Source organism: Carya illinoinensis, chromosome 5, assembly GCF_018687715.1.
Source record: "Carya illinoinensis cultivar Pawnee chromosome 5, C.illinoinensisPawnee_v1, whole genome shotgun sequence".
Taxonomy (NCBI): Eukaryota; Viridiplantae; Streptophyta; class Magnoliopsida; order Fagales; family Juglandaceae; genus Carya; species Carya illinoinensis.
In genome coordinates this window covers 34152040-34167776 of record NC_056756.1, presented here as the reverse complement: position 1 = coordinate 34167776, position 15737 = coordinate 34152040, and the positions used below count along the sequence as shown (strand labels likewise).

At 33.2% G+C, this 15737-nt stretch overlaps 1 protein-coding gene across 1 annotated transcript; it reads right to left on the bottom strand.

Moving 5' to 3' along the window:
* Positions 1 to 908: 908 nt before the first annotated feature.
* Positions 909 to 7495, bottom strand: LOC122310727 (microtubule-associated protein 70-2-like). Its single transcript, XM_043124850.1, has 11 exons — positions 6916 to 7495; positions 6732 to 6817; positions 5947 to 6012; positions 5683 to 5853; positions 5342 to 5512; positions 5067 to 5222; positions 4804 to 4950; positions 4615 to 4686; positions 3971 to 4513; positions 3667 to 3854; positions 909 to 1438 (listed from the first exon to the last, which is right to left on the bottom strand). The coding sequence occupies exons 1-11, from the start codon at positions 7172 to 7174 to the stop codon at positions 1399 to 1401; spliced, it is 1899 nt and encodes a 632-aa protein (XP_042980784.1). The 5' UTR covers positions 7175 to 7495; the 3' UTR covers positions 909 to 1398.
* Between the last annotated feature and the right edge of the window lie 8242 nt (positions 7496 to 15737).

Genomic DNA, 15737 nt, shown 5'->3' with positions numbered 1-15737 from the left:
CCGCCCACTGGGAATCATAATGTTAAAAAGGTACGATCAGAATTATGACTTTTTATATATATTTTTTTAAATTGAGAATATTTTTATAAAAATTAATCATAAAATTAATATTATTTTACTAAAACATCGCCTATTTAAAATGATTAAATAAGGCTACAAAAGAGTAGTGTTTCTATCAACACTCTCTTTTTTATATTATTTAGTAAATACAACTGATTGTTATTTATAAATAAATACTGTATTCATAATAGAAAGAAATTTTAATTATTTATATAGTTTTATTAGATATAATTTTGTCATTGCATATTTTGGGTATGGCTCTTCGGTAAATGGGCTATAAGCCTGTAAGGCATCTTTTTCTTTTTCTTTTTTAAATTATTTTATTATAAAATAGATTTAAATTCCGTTAGACCCGAACGGTACCTATAATTTAAATTCAAACACAGATGCATTGACCTTAAACACAACTAGTCTACAAGGATTGATTGCAAACAAATCCTGATTCAAGAGTCAAAACGACGAAAATATGGACCACGCTGAGGACGGGCTTTGAGAAGAATGATTCTTGCATTTATCGAAGTCAAGTCTCTCTTCTGTCACTTCTATTTGGGTCGCATAACTTTGATCTAGGAAATGCCTTTTTAATTGCGTACGCATTTAAAAAATGAGTTTTTTTTTTAAGCATTTAAAAAATGAGTTTAATAAAGAGATTACATAACATTAGTATTTATTTGGTCACAGGCTATAAAAGACAAGATTCTGTCCCGAATAGGAACAAAATCAGTAAAAATCAGAAGCCAGCATATTACAGTTTTGCATGATTGCGACATAAAACAAATCAGGAACTGCTACATTTGCCGGGATTATTCTACCAAAGATTTATAAACCAACAAGAAACTACAAATGAATAACACAACCATAGAAGATCTGAGGATCTTGATCTGATTACCAAAATATTAACAAAGCTGAACCCAAGAACAATCACACTAGGCACCGAATACAAATATAGACTGAAAAAGAGAGAAAAAAAAAAAAAAAAATACAATACACTACCTATACAATCACCAGACTGGACACTCAGACAAAGAAAACCTGACAAAATGTTAGCCCAAAGTCAATTATCTCCCATTTGTTTTCTCTTTTTACCAATCCCTAAGCAGAGGAATTACAATCTATGTCAGCAGCACACTGATTTCTTCATCACATTCTCGTCACTCGGATTTTCTTCTCTTCGCCAACTTTCAGTGAATGTAGAGACGTGTCTGACCGTCAGCATGCCGGTTACATATAGTCGATCACGAAAGAAGGGGAAATTTAGAAATACAAATAAAAAGAAAGAAAATAAAAAAGAGCAAGGCCTATCCGGATTTACTGCAGGAATGCAATAAGGATTCCTTGTCATTGGGTACTGCGTGTCAACCCCCCTCGTGTCACGTTTCTGCACCAGTTCAAGGACTCTATCAACTTATAATAAGTTCAACAAAGATAACACTCAGTAAGAGAAATTTTTAACAAAATGTATTACGATATTATCACTAAAATGAACTTCTTAACCCAATTCTCTCTAAGAATTGAACCTCTCGTTTTTTTTTTTAACATGTCCCTGTGACTCAGTCTTTAAAACCACTGGATTGTTATATTATGTACATGCAACCATTATGACATTTGATGTATTAAATAGAATGTGAGTGTATTAAACTATAAAGCCACGATGATTCCTTAAGAATTGTTGAATACACGATGTTTTCAATTTATAGGATGCTAATTATAGGGGATCTTGTGCATAGCTGTGGAGAGTGTACCTATATGGACATGTTTATCCATGCCATGTGTCTGTGTGCATGTGAGGAATGTCTTCTAACTACAAGGAATAAGGTGTATTGGATAAGGATAGGTGGTACCCCTTATAACAAGGATAGGTGGTATATGGGATCCCACATTACTTGAGATGGAGAAATTCTTGCTTTTTATAAGGTTCTAATGGGACTCCAATTATATCATTGACTAATCCTTTTGGAGTATAGGCTATGTGGTTTGGGCCTTCCTTAGGGGCATTACAAATAGTATCAGAGCCTATCACAACCAGAAATGTGGAACTTGAACCATGCCACCTAAGACGGACGGGCCCAACAAGGACATCAGGAATTTCAGAGGGGGAGATTCTGAGGGGATATGATAAGAATGATAAGGATAAGGATAGGTGGTGTATGGAATCCCAAATTGCTTGGGAATGAGAAATTCTTGCTCTTTTAAAATTCCAATAGGGCTCCAATTGTATCATCCTTTTGGAGTATAAGTCATGTGGTTTGAGCATTCCATTAGGGCATTACAAAAGAGAAGGCTTTCTCTATCAGAAAGAAAGACATTAATGATGCATGTTAACCATATAGAACATCATGTAGACAACATTACTAACAAGACTAGCTTTTTTTTGTTGGCATCAGATGTCAAGGACAAAGTACCAACTAAACCCAAGGTGCATAGGCCATCGGCAAGGAGCTTCCTGTAAGTGCATCTCAAATAATCCAAAAAAAGACTCCCAATCTAATAGTCGCAAGAGAGTGAATGCAGAGTTTTCAAACCCAGGACATTCGATTTCTACAGCTTGCCCAAGGACCACTATGCCACCCTTGGGGTTACTAATGAGACTAGCTCTCACGACAGGTTTGCTTGGGTTGAAATTTAGGCCAATTTTGGTTTTAGTTCTTGAAATTTAAGAAGTTTCATTTTCATCCTCGAAAATTATGAAAGCAGCAATGCAATCCTGTAAGTGAACTGTACATGCAACATCATATTATAACCATATCGCATCAGCCTTGTCAGCCATGTGTGCATTTGAATCATGGCCAACAGACAAAAAAAAAAAAAAATGGCATTCGATCTTTTAAATTACTCGGGGGAGAAGTAAGAGTAGTACTAGGATGGGTGACCTCCTGGGAAGTCCTCGTGTTGCACCCCCTTTTTGCTTATAAAAAAAAAAATTACTCGGGGGACAAAATGAACTTTTCAAATTCCAGGGACCAAAATTGAACGTAGGCAAAATTCCAGGGACCAAAAATGTGCAGTTGAAAAATTAAGGCCCCATTAGAAAGAGTTGAATCACCATAGTTTCTACACCAAATGCAACTGTCAACAGAGGTTGCTCAAGCTTCTGTCCTCTTATATTGTTAGTCTAATTTACATGGTAAGTTTGTGTTAAGTTTCATTTAATGGAAATAATACTCAAATACAAATGAAAAATGCATTTAAAAGTGCAAATGAGAGTCCACACCTTACTATGAATTTATGCGGACTTAAGCCCATGAATGTTTTCATAGGAGTAAACTTAAACGAAATACAATGAGCAACACTTGGGATGGCATACTAACAGGACATTAAAATTTGAAAAGGTTTTGATATTAAGGCAAATCTTACTCATAATAGGTAAAACGTATATGTCCAGAATTGATAAAAATAACTTCAACTTGAGAATAGAAACAAAGGATGAAATTTGAAGATTTGGTGAGACACAAAAACCTCAAGATCAACATGCATAACTGATGTAGGAGCAAGCAATATATTGGCTGCTAATCTAACAATCAACAAACAACATATGCATGTCACAGCATTGCAATGTGTAATTGATACAACTAATTTAGCAGAAAAATTGAGGTGAGAAAGAAGTACCTTGCAGAAAGCAGCTGAGCACTGGTGACAGGGCCCTTTGCATTACCAAACCTCTTTGCCCGATTCTCATGTTCTTTTTCTACTCGCATGGCAGCTACCTCCTTTTCCATGGTAGCTACTTCTCTTCTCATCTTCTTTGCTTCGACTTCCATTGCCTTGGTCAATGTCTCTACCTTCTTAGCTAACATCTGAAAAGCACCAACCAAAACTTAATATTAACCAGAGGCATTTATTATTTTTTTATCAGCTACCAAAAGAAAATTATAATTATACAGCCATATAACAGTCGAGATAAGAAATTAACCTCAATAGCATCATCCTTGTCTTTCAGGCTTTGATCTTTCTCATGGCCAGCTTTCCTCAAAATTATGACCTCTTTTTGCAGTAAATCATACAAAACCCCTGGGACACTATCCTCTGTATCCACCATCTGGAACTCATTTGGCTTCTCATCCAAACCTTCTTTCCAGTTACTATTTGCCTCACCATCCTTTGTTCCCTCACAAGATTGGTTGAATGAATGGCTGGGGTTTGTTCCATTTAAAATAATCTTACTCCTTTCCAAAGACCTTGAGCCCCCATCAAATGATTTTGAAGTGCCTTTAGCATGCTTCAATACTGCACTGCTGCTAGAGGACAAAGAAGAGGATTTAAACTGAGAGGCTGGTGTTCTCTTTGATAAATAGCCATTGGAGGTTAATCTTGAGATGTTATCAGCTCCACCCAGGGATTGTCGACGAGAAGACCCACTGGTTATGCTTCGTCCCTCCGATGTACTCCGAGGATTACTATTAGAAGATCCTCTCAAACTCTCCTCTAGCACTTTTAGTCGTAAATGATATTTCTCCTAAATAAATAAAGAAAAAGAAAAAAAAAAACTCTTTATTCACCAACAAAGAAAACAAGGGCACAAATAAACAGCAAGAACTATAAAAACAAGATGATTACTTTCAACTGTGCTTCAGACTTTGCAGTTCTCTCAGTTACAGCAAGCTTGTCCCGTAGATGCTGCATTTCTCCCTGTAACAACATAATTTGGCAATAATTAGATGACAAAAAGTACAAAGAGGTGTTTCAAATAAAGCATATGATAAGAGATCAGTATCAAATCAGAAAGAAAAAAAAGTCACCATTTACCTGCAAGAATCTTCGTTCTTCAAGCCATTGCTTCACAGGCATCACTTTGTCATTAGCATCCTTCCACTCATTTGCAACCACTACAGCCACTCTATTAGCAGTAACCTTTGCACGGGCCAGCTCCCGGTCAAGTGTTTTCCTTTCCTCCTGAGTAACAAAAATAAAACCCTCAGAATTTTAAGGAATGCATCCACTAGAGGAAGATTATGGGTAAACATAGGCAACTTCCAGCATTGAGCATTCTTTTATGTTAGGCACATTACATTCATCTCCTGAACTTTTCTCTGATAATCCCTCACAGCATTTGCAGCCGCACCACCGGCAAGAACAGCCTCTTCCAACTCCCGAACAGTTTGAGTAAGCTTTTCAACCTCTGCAACCTTCTGTCTATGCATTTTGTCCAAGATTTTATTTTCTTCCTAGCACACACCAAGTAGAGATTAAAGTCCATTCTAATATTACACAATAAGCACAAAGATTACACTTCCCAAGATTCAATACCTTGGGTAAAAAGAACATCATACAAAATTTTATTTACCTGGCATATTTCTATCTGCTTCATTAGTTCCTGGTTTTTATTTTGGAGATCATCCACCAAAGAGGCCTTTGCCAGGGCAACCTGAACTGTCCTCTCAGCTTCAATTAAAGCTGCTTCTTTTGATTTTGTAAGACGGTCTAATGCTTTGTTATCATCTTGAAGTTTTGCAATCTGTCAAGAATCAAGGTGACTAATCAATGGCAAAGCTCATATTACCTGTAACTGATTCCCTTTTTTTTATTTAGTTCTTATAGTTATAGAAAGAAGAAAAATTTATAGTTCAATCTTTTTTCCTGGCAACATTTCAAAATATCATTATAGTTTGTAACGACAGCACATGCCTCCTGTTTAGCAATCTTGAGCTCAGCCTCCAGAGGGGCAAGAATGGCTTCAATTGGAGGCATATCGTCATCTTTTTGAGCAGCATGAACCCTTCGAAGAGTGGCTTCAGCAGCAAACTGAGCAGCCATGGAAGCCTTCTTCTCGTCGTTGATTTTCTTAATTTCAAGATTCTGCAAAACATTTGTTTTTGGTAGAATAAATAAAGCATCGTGCAACAGGAATCAAACCACCACAGCAATATAGAAAGAGGCTTTGAGCAATACTCGGCTTTCTAGAAGAGATTCTGTTAACTTCAGCTTCTCCTCAACCTTTGACAGTTCTTCAGTGAGCTACATAGTGATCAAAATGCAAAGGGAAACAAAGTCAGCATTCATCTCAACAGAAAAAGGTAATAAAGATTAGAATGACTGATCAAGTATATTATGTTTGTCGAAATTAAGAGAGTCCAATATTCTAGATAATGTAAAACTAGAATACTTTCACTTGCCTCGAAAATGGCTCAATACAAAAGATTCAACTCTCTCAATACCAACAAGCAATCTAGAATCATCAAAACCATGAAGCCAGCAAAAAACCCAGGGAAAGTGAAGTGAGATATTAGGCTGTTGGAAAAATAAGTCCAAGTGACATGGGACGAAAAGAAAAGCATGATGAGCGTTAGAAGAACAACGGACACATTATCTGCACTACAATTTGAAGTTTTGGAAAATTCTTTTGCAGTTTATCTTTTCTACGAATGCCTTCTTATGCAATTCCTGTGATCTGCATATCCAAATAAAAGAAAAAAAACTAATTCGAAAATATAATAACACCAATTTAATCAAACAAAAACCGAGATCCTCCATGGGCTTCAAACCCCTATTATAAGTGTTTCTCATCATTAAGAATCCATATAAATTGAAGATACATTGGCGTAACTTTTAATGCGCACAGCAAAGAGAACAACCACGAATGAATAAAAATAAACAGCCATCTCATCTAACAATAAGAACGAACAGAAAAAACAAAAACAAAAAAACCAAGATAATATGAGAAAAATATAAATGACCTCTTCGACGGCCTTTTCTCTAAGTCGTTCAGATAACCTCAAGGCCTTGATCTCCGCCTGGGCCTCTCCCAACTCCCGGTCCTTGTCTGCACAATACCAACAAAACCACCAATAAAAAAAATACATCAACACGCATCTCTTCCAAATGAGCTTGAAACGCAGCGGATCGAGTGGCATTCCGCACCTCGGACTTCGTTCTCAAGCCGATTGAGCTCGACCTTGACCGGATCCGACCCGTGAAGCAGGTTAAAGAACTCGTCCGCGTCCAGGCTGGGCCTCACCGACGCCCTCCTCCGCGACGAGCTCTTGCCATCCTTGAACGATCCTGACACCGTCAGCGGCGCCGGTGGAGTCGGAGCGTGCGTCGGCTCGGCACTGCCATTGCTCTCCTCCCGCGGCGCCATCTCAGGAGCCACTGTTCCTCCTTCGTACACCTCCACCATAGCTGATCTGATCGATTCGACACTACCTACGTATCTCACATCAAAATGCACCTCGTTCTCAGGATCCCAAAGCTAGGGTTTCGAATCCGATGTATATATAAAATGATAGAGATGTAGATTTACTTAGATGCAACGACAGTGCTTGTGAGTATGAAAACGGTCACAGATAGAGAAAGAGAGAAGAGAGAGAGAGGGAGAGTGTTTTTGTATGTGTCTCTCTCTAAAGATACTGTGATTTAAATCTGATTGTGGCTCTGGTGACTGTTTCTCGCTCTAGGAGTGTCAGTACCGTGAGAGAGACAGACGGACGCTTTGCTGTGAATCGGAGTAGAGTATTTAGTTAGCTAGCATTGCGGGGAGTTTTAACTTTTAGGTTCTGCTTGTAAATGATATGAAAATTTTGGAATTAAGATCAAATATTATTATTATTTTAAATTTTAAAAAAATTAAAAAAAATTAAATTATTTATTATATTTTATATAAAAATATAAAAAAAATTATAATAAGGAGATAAAAATTTTAAATTTAAGATAAAAATTTTTGTTTAACAAATCAAAAGTATTCTATGTTTAGGTGTCGAGATATCTCAATAATTTTTTAACATATTTTATTATTATTTATTATTTTATTATTAATTTTTATATATTTTTTATTATTATCTATTACTTTTTATGATTATTTAATATTTTATTATTATTTTATATATATATATATTTTTTTTATTCAGAATATACCTTAACATTTCTCAACACTCAAATCTAACTTAACCTGATCGGCTCTGAGAAATAAATAAATAAAATTTAAAAACTCCTCTACTCTAGATTAGCTATTAAGTAGGGATCAAAAATTCAAATTCTGATCTAATTATATAAAATTAAATTATTTTATCTAATTTTATTTTATATATTTATTATAATTTTTTAAATATTTATATAAAATATAATAAATAATTTAATTTTTTTAATTTTAAAAATAAAAATAATATTAAAATTTTATATTCTAATAATATTTTACTTAACTTTCAACAAAATATCTCATATCATATTATCTAGACTACATAACCAAATGAGACCTAATTTTATTATGATTTCGTTTAAGTTCCCTTTCAATTTTGATAAAATAGAATTGGAGGAAAATTTTAATTTTTCATTCGAAGTCAGAGGTGTTGCTAGGCCAACCTAACTCTGACTCCGACTCTCATTTTACCCTCTAAATCTGACTCTAATATTGCACATATATTATAAAAATATGTATTTATTTATATATTTATCATATATACTAATATATTTATATAGCTATATAAGTAGAATTTATATAATTAAATTCAATAATATACTAGTATGAGTTAATTATTATAAAATAATCTACTTATTCTATAATATAAATAAACTAATAATAATTTAGTGTATTTATATATAAATATATATATATATATATATATGTATGTATGTATGTAAATGTCATAATATTACTACCATACATAATCAAAAATAGAAATAAGTTAAACACTAATATTGAAATAAATGTAGTATAATAAGTTAATAATACATAATACTAATTTACTAAAGTATAATATATAATTTGTAAGTAAGCACTATAGTATAAGCCTTGTATAGAAAAAAATTAGACACTAGGATAGAAATAACTAAAATTTGATGGTCGACAAAAAATCATTTTTTAAAAATTGGCTAAATATGAAATTTAAAAAAAAAAAAACAAATCTAACTCCGCTCCGACAAGTCAAAATTGGGAATACGACTCTGACTATTTCGATGCTCATCCCTATAATTATGCATTTATGATAAACTAAGGTCAATTTTATGTCAATTTCCCTTGAATATTTAAATTATAATTTTAATATTTAAAATTAAGATTTTAAGACAATGCTAACGTTAGCAACTAGTAATGAAGCTTTACGAAAAGACTATCACATTATTTATTAAAAAAGTAATCTGATTTTTTTTCATGTTAGTATTTATTTGGAAGAATTTTTTCGGACTATAATCTTAATATAATGGAGTTTTTAATTGAACATGTGTAAAGATATTGGGTTATGCTTATTAGATTCATTATCAAATTGATTTTAAATGTGAGCATATATATAATTAATATTATTTATATTTAAATTAATTCAATATGTTAATATTAAACAAGTTGAAATGAGTTGAAATAATATTTTCTCAAATTCAGCGTAGTAAATAAGATATTTATAAATAAGTGATGTTTAGGTTAAATAGCTTTGGCTCATTTAATGAAACGATATAGATTATAATTGAATCATATAATCATATATCTATGGTTGGAATAGGTACAAATCCAATCCCACCTATAAAAGAGTATAAGAAGAAATGTGGTGAGCCAACTATCAAGCTTTTAAAGCATTTCAAATCGGGCTCCATTTGTTTTGTAAGTAAGCGAGCAAAAGGGATTGGGATGTTTGTCCTTAAAGAAAGAATGAAATATAAAATAGTCAATCCTTAATGCAGTTACTAATCATCAATGTATTTATACAAGACTAGAGGGAATAAAAGTAGTTAAAAGTACCGTAGAGAAAGCAATAATAGATTGTCTACAGTTCATTCTAGAACATTATTTTCCTGCATGGGTGCCTTAGCAATATCTTCTAATCTAATATGCCCCCTCAAGTCTAATGGGATATCAAGCACATTGAGACTCGTCCTAACCTTGAAGAATTTTTCATATACTAATGGCTTCGTAGAGACATCCACAAGTTGTTGATCTTTGGAGTTGATGTATGAAATTTGGTAGCCACTTTATCTCTTACAAAGTAGAAATCAATATCCATATGTTTAATTCTGGAATGATAAACCGGATTTGTAGCTAAATAGGTGGCCCCAATATTGTCTCACCATAATATTGGAGCCTGAGATAAAGGAAGCCCAAGTCACAAATTAGAGTTTGGAGCCAAATTAGTTCGGCAGTAGATGAAGCAAGCGATTTGTACTCAACTTCCATGCTAGAAAGTGCAATTGTCCTATGCTTCTTTGAACTTTAGGAGATGTAATTATTATCAAGGAAGATGCAAAAGCCTCCGGTGGAGCGACGATCATCTAAGCATCCTACCCAGTCAACATCGGAATAGGCAAAGTGAAGGATGAATTGGAAGAGAGAAACATACCATGATTAATGGTGACCTTAAGATACCGTAGTATTCTCTTAACTGTTGTTGAACTCAAGGTTTCAAGTTTCATGTGATTATAAATCTACACATGGATTTTGATGATAACAAATGAATTCAAAGAATAAAGAAGTCTCAAGCTCAAGTTGTCTACACAATGGAGTCAAGCACATCAAGGAAACAAGCATGAGCAAGAAGGGAACAAGTTCACATTAAAATTATAGAGTAATGTTGTAAATCTCTTCAAAATTCGAAATTAGGATTAATGCTCAAAATTAATATTTTATCATAAAGCATTAAAATACATTTTCCACATGTGCATGAATATTTTTGAAAATTAAATTTGAAAATTTTGAAAGATGATTGATTGTCATCTTTTGCATGTGCATGCCTTGATTAAAGGGTTGAATTTTGAAAATATTAAAGATGATTGATTGTCATCTTTCACATGTGCATGTTTTATTTGAATATTTTCAAAAGTGATTGATGCTTTTTTAGACTTATACAAAAAGTAAAAGATTAGGTTTGAATTTTTTGAAAATGAAAGTGTGCTCATTTTGTCATATGCCAAAAGTAAAAGATTAGGTTTGATTTTTTTTGAAAAAGTGAATGATGTTGTCTTTGACAATTGAGAAAGAAGAACCTTTTATTTGAATTCTTTGAAAAAGTGAATGATGTTGTCTTTGACAATTGAAAAAGAAGAACCTTTTATTTGAATTTTTTGAAAAAATGAATGATGTTGTCTTTGACATGTGAATCTTTTTAAATTTGAATATGAAGTCTCATATGCCTATAAATAGATCATTTGAGAGCTTCACATTTACAACACCAAGAGCATACAACATTCATTCAAAGCTTTCATTCTCTCTTCTCTAAACATTGAGCCTTAATCCTTGTTCATTTTGAGAGATATAGCTTGCGCTGTATTGTTCTTATTTCACTCGTTGAGGAGTGTTTTCTGATAACCTACCCACTATCAGCTTTTGTATCAGAAAAAGGGTGTGTATAACCCTTGTGTGTGTAGAAAGTATTCTACACAGGGAATAGTTGAATCACCACGTGTAAGGTGATTGCAAGTGTAGAGGGTGTTCTACACGGATCCTTTGTAGCGGTGTTGTTCAAAGGTGTAATAGGTTTCTATCTCCACCTGAAGGAGGTTGAATAGTGAATTTGGGAATTCTCAAGGGGTAGCTTGAGGCGAGGACGTAGGCAGTGGGGCCGAACCTCGTTAACATACTGAGTTTGCTTCTCTCTTACCCTTACTCTTTATATTTATTGTTATTTCATATTTTGTTTATATTTTATATTATATATTTGATTTATAATTGTTATTTTTTTTTTATTACAACTCAATTCACCTCCCCTCTTGTGTTAGTCATCTGGGCAACAATTGGTATCAGAGCTAAGAGCTCTATTATAAGATTAACTATCTTTTGAGTTAAGATCTTATGGCTAACATTGCAGCTTCATTTGGTGAAGGTCAATCTAGTAGTCGGCCTCCACTCTTTTGTGGAGATAATTACTCATTCTGGAAAGTTAGAATGAGAATATTTCTTCAAGCTCAAGGTAGAGAAATATGGAAATGTATTGTAAATGGACCTTATATTCCAACAAAAGTGGTTGGTGGAGTAAAGGTCAAAAAGGAAGAAGAAGAGTTTGATCGTGAAGACGATAGACTTTATACTTTAAATTTAACTGCTATGAATTTATTATATAATGCTCTTAATGGAAATGAGTTTAATAGAATAATGAATTGCGCTACGGCAAAGGAAATTTGGGATAACTTGGAAGTAACTTATGAAGGAACTTCGCAAGTCAAGGAATCAAAAATTTATATTCTTACTCATGAATATGAAATGTTTAAGATGAATGATGATGAATCTATTTCTAGTATGCACACTCGTTTTACTAACATCATAAACAGCTTGATAGCTCTTGGCAAAGTTTATTCCAAGGTGGAGATAGTAAGAAAAATTCTCAACTCTTTACCAAAACGTTGGGAATCAAAAGTTACAGCGATTCTTGAAGCTAGAGACCTCAAGAAGCTCGAAGTCAACGAACTCATCGGGTCACTTATCACCCATGAGTACACATTGAAAAGAGGAGAAGAAGAAGGAAAGCCAAAGAAGAGCTTAGCACTTAAAGCTGTTCCTCATGAAAGTGAAAGTGATGAAGATGAGGAAAATGACGATAAAGATGAAGAAGTTGCGATGATAACAAGAAGAATTCAGAGGTTCTTGAAGAAAAATAGAACTCCTCCGAGGAAATCTTTCAAAAAGTTTTTCAAGAAAGATTCAGGTAAAAACGACACTTTAATTTGTTATAAATGCAATAAACCTGGTCATATCAAGCCAGATTGTCCTCTGCTAAAGAAAGATCGAAACAAGGGCAAGAAAGCAATGAAAGCTACATGGGATGATAATTCAAGTAGCTCAGATAGTGAAGCAAGCAATGAAGAATCAGCAAATCTTTGTCTTATGGCTAAAGATGACATTGAGGTAACAAATCTTGATAATATTGAAAATCCTTCATATGAAGAATTGCAAAATGTTTTAGAAGAGATTTATGAGGAATTTGAAAAATTGGGTATCAAGTATACTGCTTTGAAAAAGAAAAATTCTTCTTTAACAAACGAAATTGAAATTTTAAGAAAAGAAAGTATCATTTTGAAAGATGAAAATCTTGAATTGAATAAGAAGAAAACCGATTTAGAAAATATTGTTGAAAACTTTACGAATGGAAAAAGAAATTTTGAAAAACTTCTTGGTAGTCAAAGATGTGTTTTTGACAAGGCAGGTTTGGGATATATGCCAAAACAAAAATACAAACCTTATAAAAATTTCTTTGATAATCATTCTACCTCAAAGGCTAATATTCAAAATTCTTTTCATAAAAATAATTTTGTCAAAAAAGGATATTATTATAATCATTCAAGTTTTTCATATATGTCACATGCTATTTGTAATTTTTGTAATAGAAATGGTCATAATTATCATACTTGTCCTATTAGAAGAAATCATACAATGACTATTAGAGCCATATGGGTACCTAAAAATCTTGTTTCTTCTAATACTAATAAATAAAGGACCCAAAGAACTTGAGTACCAAGAAAAATCATTTTAATTGTTTTTATAGGTATGCATGAAGTCATCCACAAGCAAAAATAAGTGGTTTTTAGATAGTGGATGTTCAAGACACATGACGGGAGACAAGACTAAGTTCTTTGATCTTAGATCTAAAGAAGAAGGACACGTGACATTTGGAGACAACTCGAAAGGGAAGATCGTGGGAATAGGTAAAATTGGTAATGAATCTTCTCTCATAATTGAAGATGTTCTACTTGTTGAAGGTTTAAAACATAATCTTTTGAGCATAAGTCAATTATGTGATAAAGGATTTACAGTTACTTTTAAAATGGATAAATGCATTATTTTGAATGATCATGATTGTAATATTTGTTTTATTGCTTTTAGAAACAATAATGTTTATACAATTGATTTTGAAGAAATTACCTCACAAGATGCTATTTGCTTGTCAGCTCAAAATGAAACTAGTTGGTTATGGCATAGAAGATTAGGTCATGCCAACATGGAACTTATTTCCAAACTTTCAAAAAATGATCTTGTGAGAGGTTTACCAAAAACATATTTTCTTAAAGACAAAATTTGTGATGCATGTCAATTTGGTAAACAAACAAAAACTTCTTTTAAAACTAAGAAACATATTTCCACTACTAGACCATTGCAACTGATACACATGGATCTTTTTGGACCAAATAGAGTTGCAAGTCTAGGAGGAAAATATTATGCATTTGTTATTGTTGATGATTTCTCTAGATATACTTGGGTCATCTTTCTTGCTCATAAAGATGAGGCACATAATGCCTTTACCAAGTTATGCAAGAGAATTCAAAATGAAAAGGGCTATACTATTTCAAGTATCCGAAGTGATAGGGGAAAAGAGTTTGTTAATAAAAATATTGAAACATTTTGTGATGAAAACGGTTTTATTCATAATTTTTCTGCTCCTCGAACTCCTCAACAAAATGGGGTAGTAGAGAGGAAAAATAGATCTCTTCAAGAGATGGCAAGAACAATGCTCAATGAGAACAACTTACCTAGTTATTTTTGGGCCGAAGCGGTAAGTACTGCATGTTATGTTATAAATAGAGTTATGTTAAGGTCTAAATTAAATAAAACCCCCTATGAGCTTTGGAATGAGAAAAAGCCCAACATTGGTTACTTTCATGTATTTGGATGCAAATGTTTTATTTTGAATGACAGAGATAATTTAGGCAAGTTTGATGCAAAATCTGATGAATGTATTTTTCTCGGGTATTCTACTAATAGTAAAGCTTATAGAGTATTCAACAAAAAGACTTTAACTGTACAAGAATCTATGCATGTAGTATTTGATGAATCTAATTCTCCACTCTCCAAGAAATCTATTGATGAAGAAACAGAAGGTATAAATAACACAGAAAGTCTCAATCTCAACAAAGAGAAAGCAATAGAGGAAGTTCAACATGGAGCCATCAGGAAAGATCATCAAAATTTAATACAAGATGCAACCAAACAGTGGAAATTTGTGAAAGATCATCCAGTGGAACAAATTTTGGGAGAACCTTCACAAGGTGTAAGTACTCGATCATCTCTTAGAAATATTTGTAATCATACTGCTTTTCTATCTCACATTGAACCCAAAAATATTGATGACGCACTTCTTGATGAATCTTGGATTCTAGCTATGCAAGAAGAGTTGAATCAATTTGAAAGAAATGATGTTTGGACACTTGTTCCTAGACCCAAAAATTATACTATTATTGGAACAAAATGAGTTTTTAGAAACAAGAAAGATGAGTCTAGAGTCATTACTAGAAATAAGGCTCGACTTGTAGCCCAAGGTTTTAATCAAGAAGAAGGAATCGATTATGATGAGACATATGCACCTGTCGCAAGATTAGAAGCTATTCGAATGCTACTTGCATATGCTTGTTATAAAGATTTCAAACTTTTTCAAATGGATGTTAAAAGTGCTTTCTTAAATGGTTTTATAAATGAAGAGGTATATGTTGAGTAACCTCCAGGTTTTGAAAATCATATTTCCCCAAATCATGTTTTCAAACTCACAAAAGCACTATATGGACTTAGACAAGCTCCTAGAGCTTGGTACGAGAGACTCAGTGGTTTCTTGATTGAAAAAGGTTTTTCAAGAGGAAAAATCGACACAACTCTTTTCATTAAATATGAAAATGATGATATTCTTTTGATTCAGATTTATGTTGATGATATAATATTCGGTGCTACTAATGAAAATATGTGTCAAGTTTTTGCTAAGACTATGCAGGAAGAATTTGAGATGAGCATGATGGGTGAACTTACATTTTTTCTCGGATTGCAAATTAAGCAAGCAAAAAGTGGGACA

Bases quoted from the DNA above. Each gene is read 5' to 3' on its own strand.
- LOC122310727 (XM_043124850.1), bottom strand. From the start codon at position 7,174: ATGGTGGAGGTGTACGAAGGAGGAACAGTGGCTCCTGAGATGGCGCCG. The intron at 6,818-6,915 runs GTGCGGAATGCC...GGTATTGTGCAG, and splicing joins GCTTGAGAACGAAGTCCGAG to ACAAGGACCGGGAGTTGGGA. The intron at 5,223-5,341 runs GTAAATAAAATT...GGTGTGTGCTAG, and splicing joins AGCAGATAGAAATATGCCAG to GAAGAAAATAAAATCTTGGA.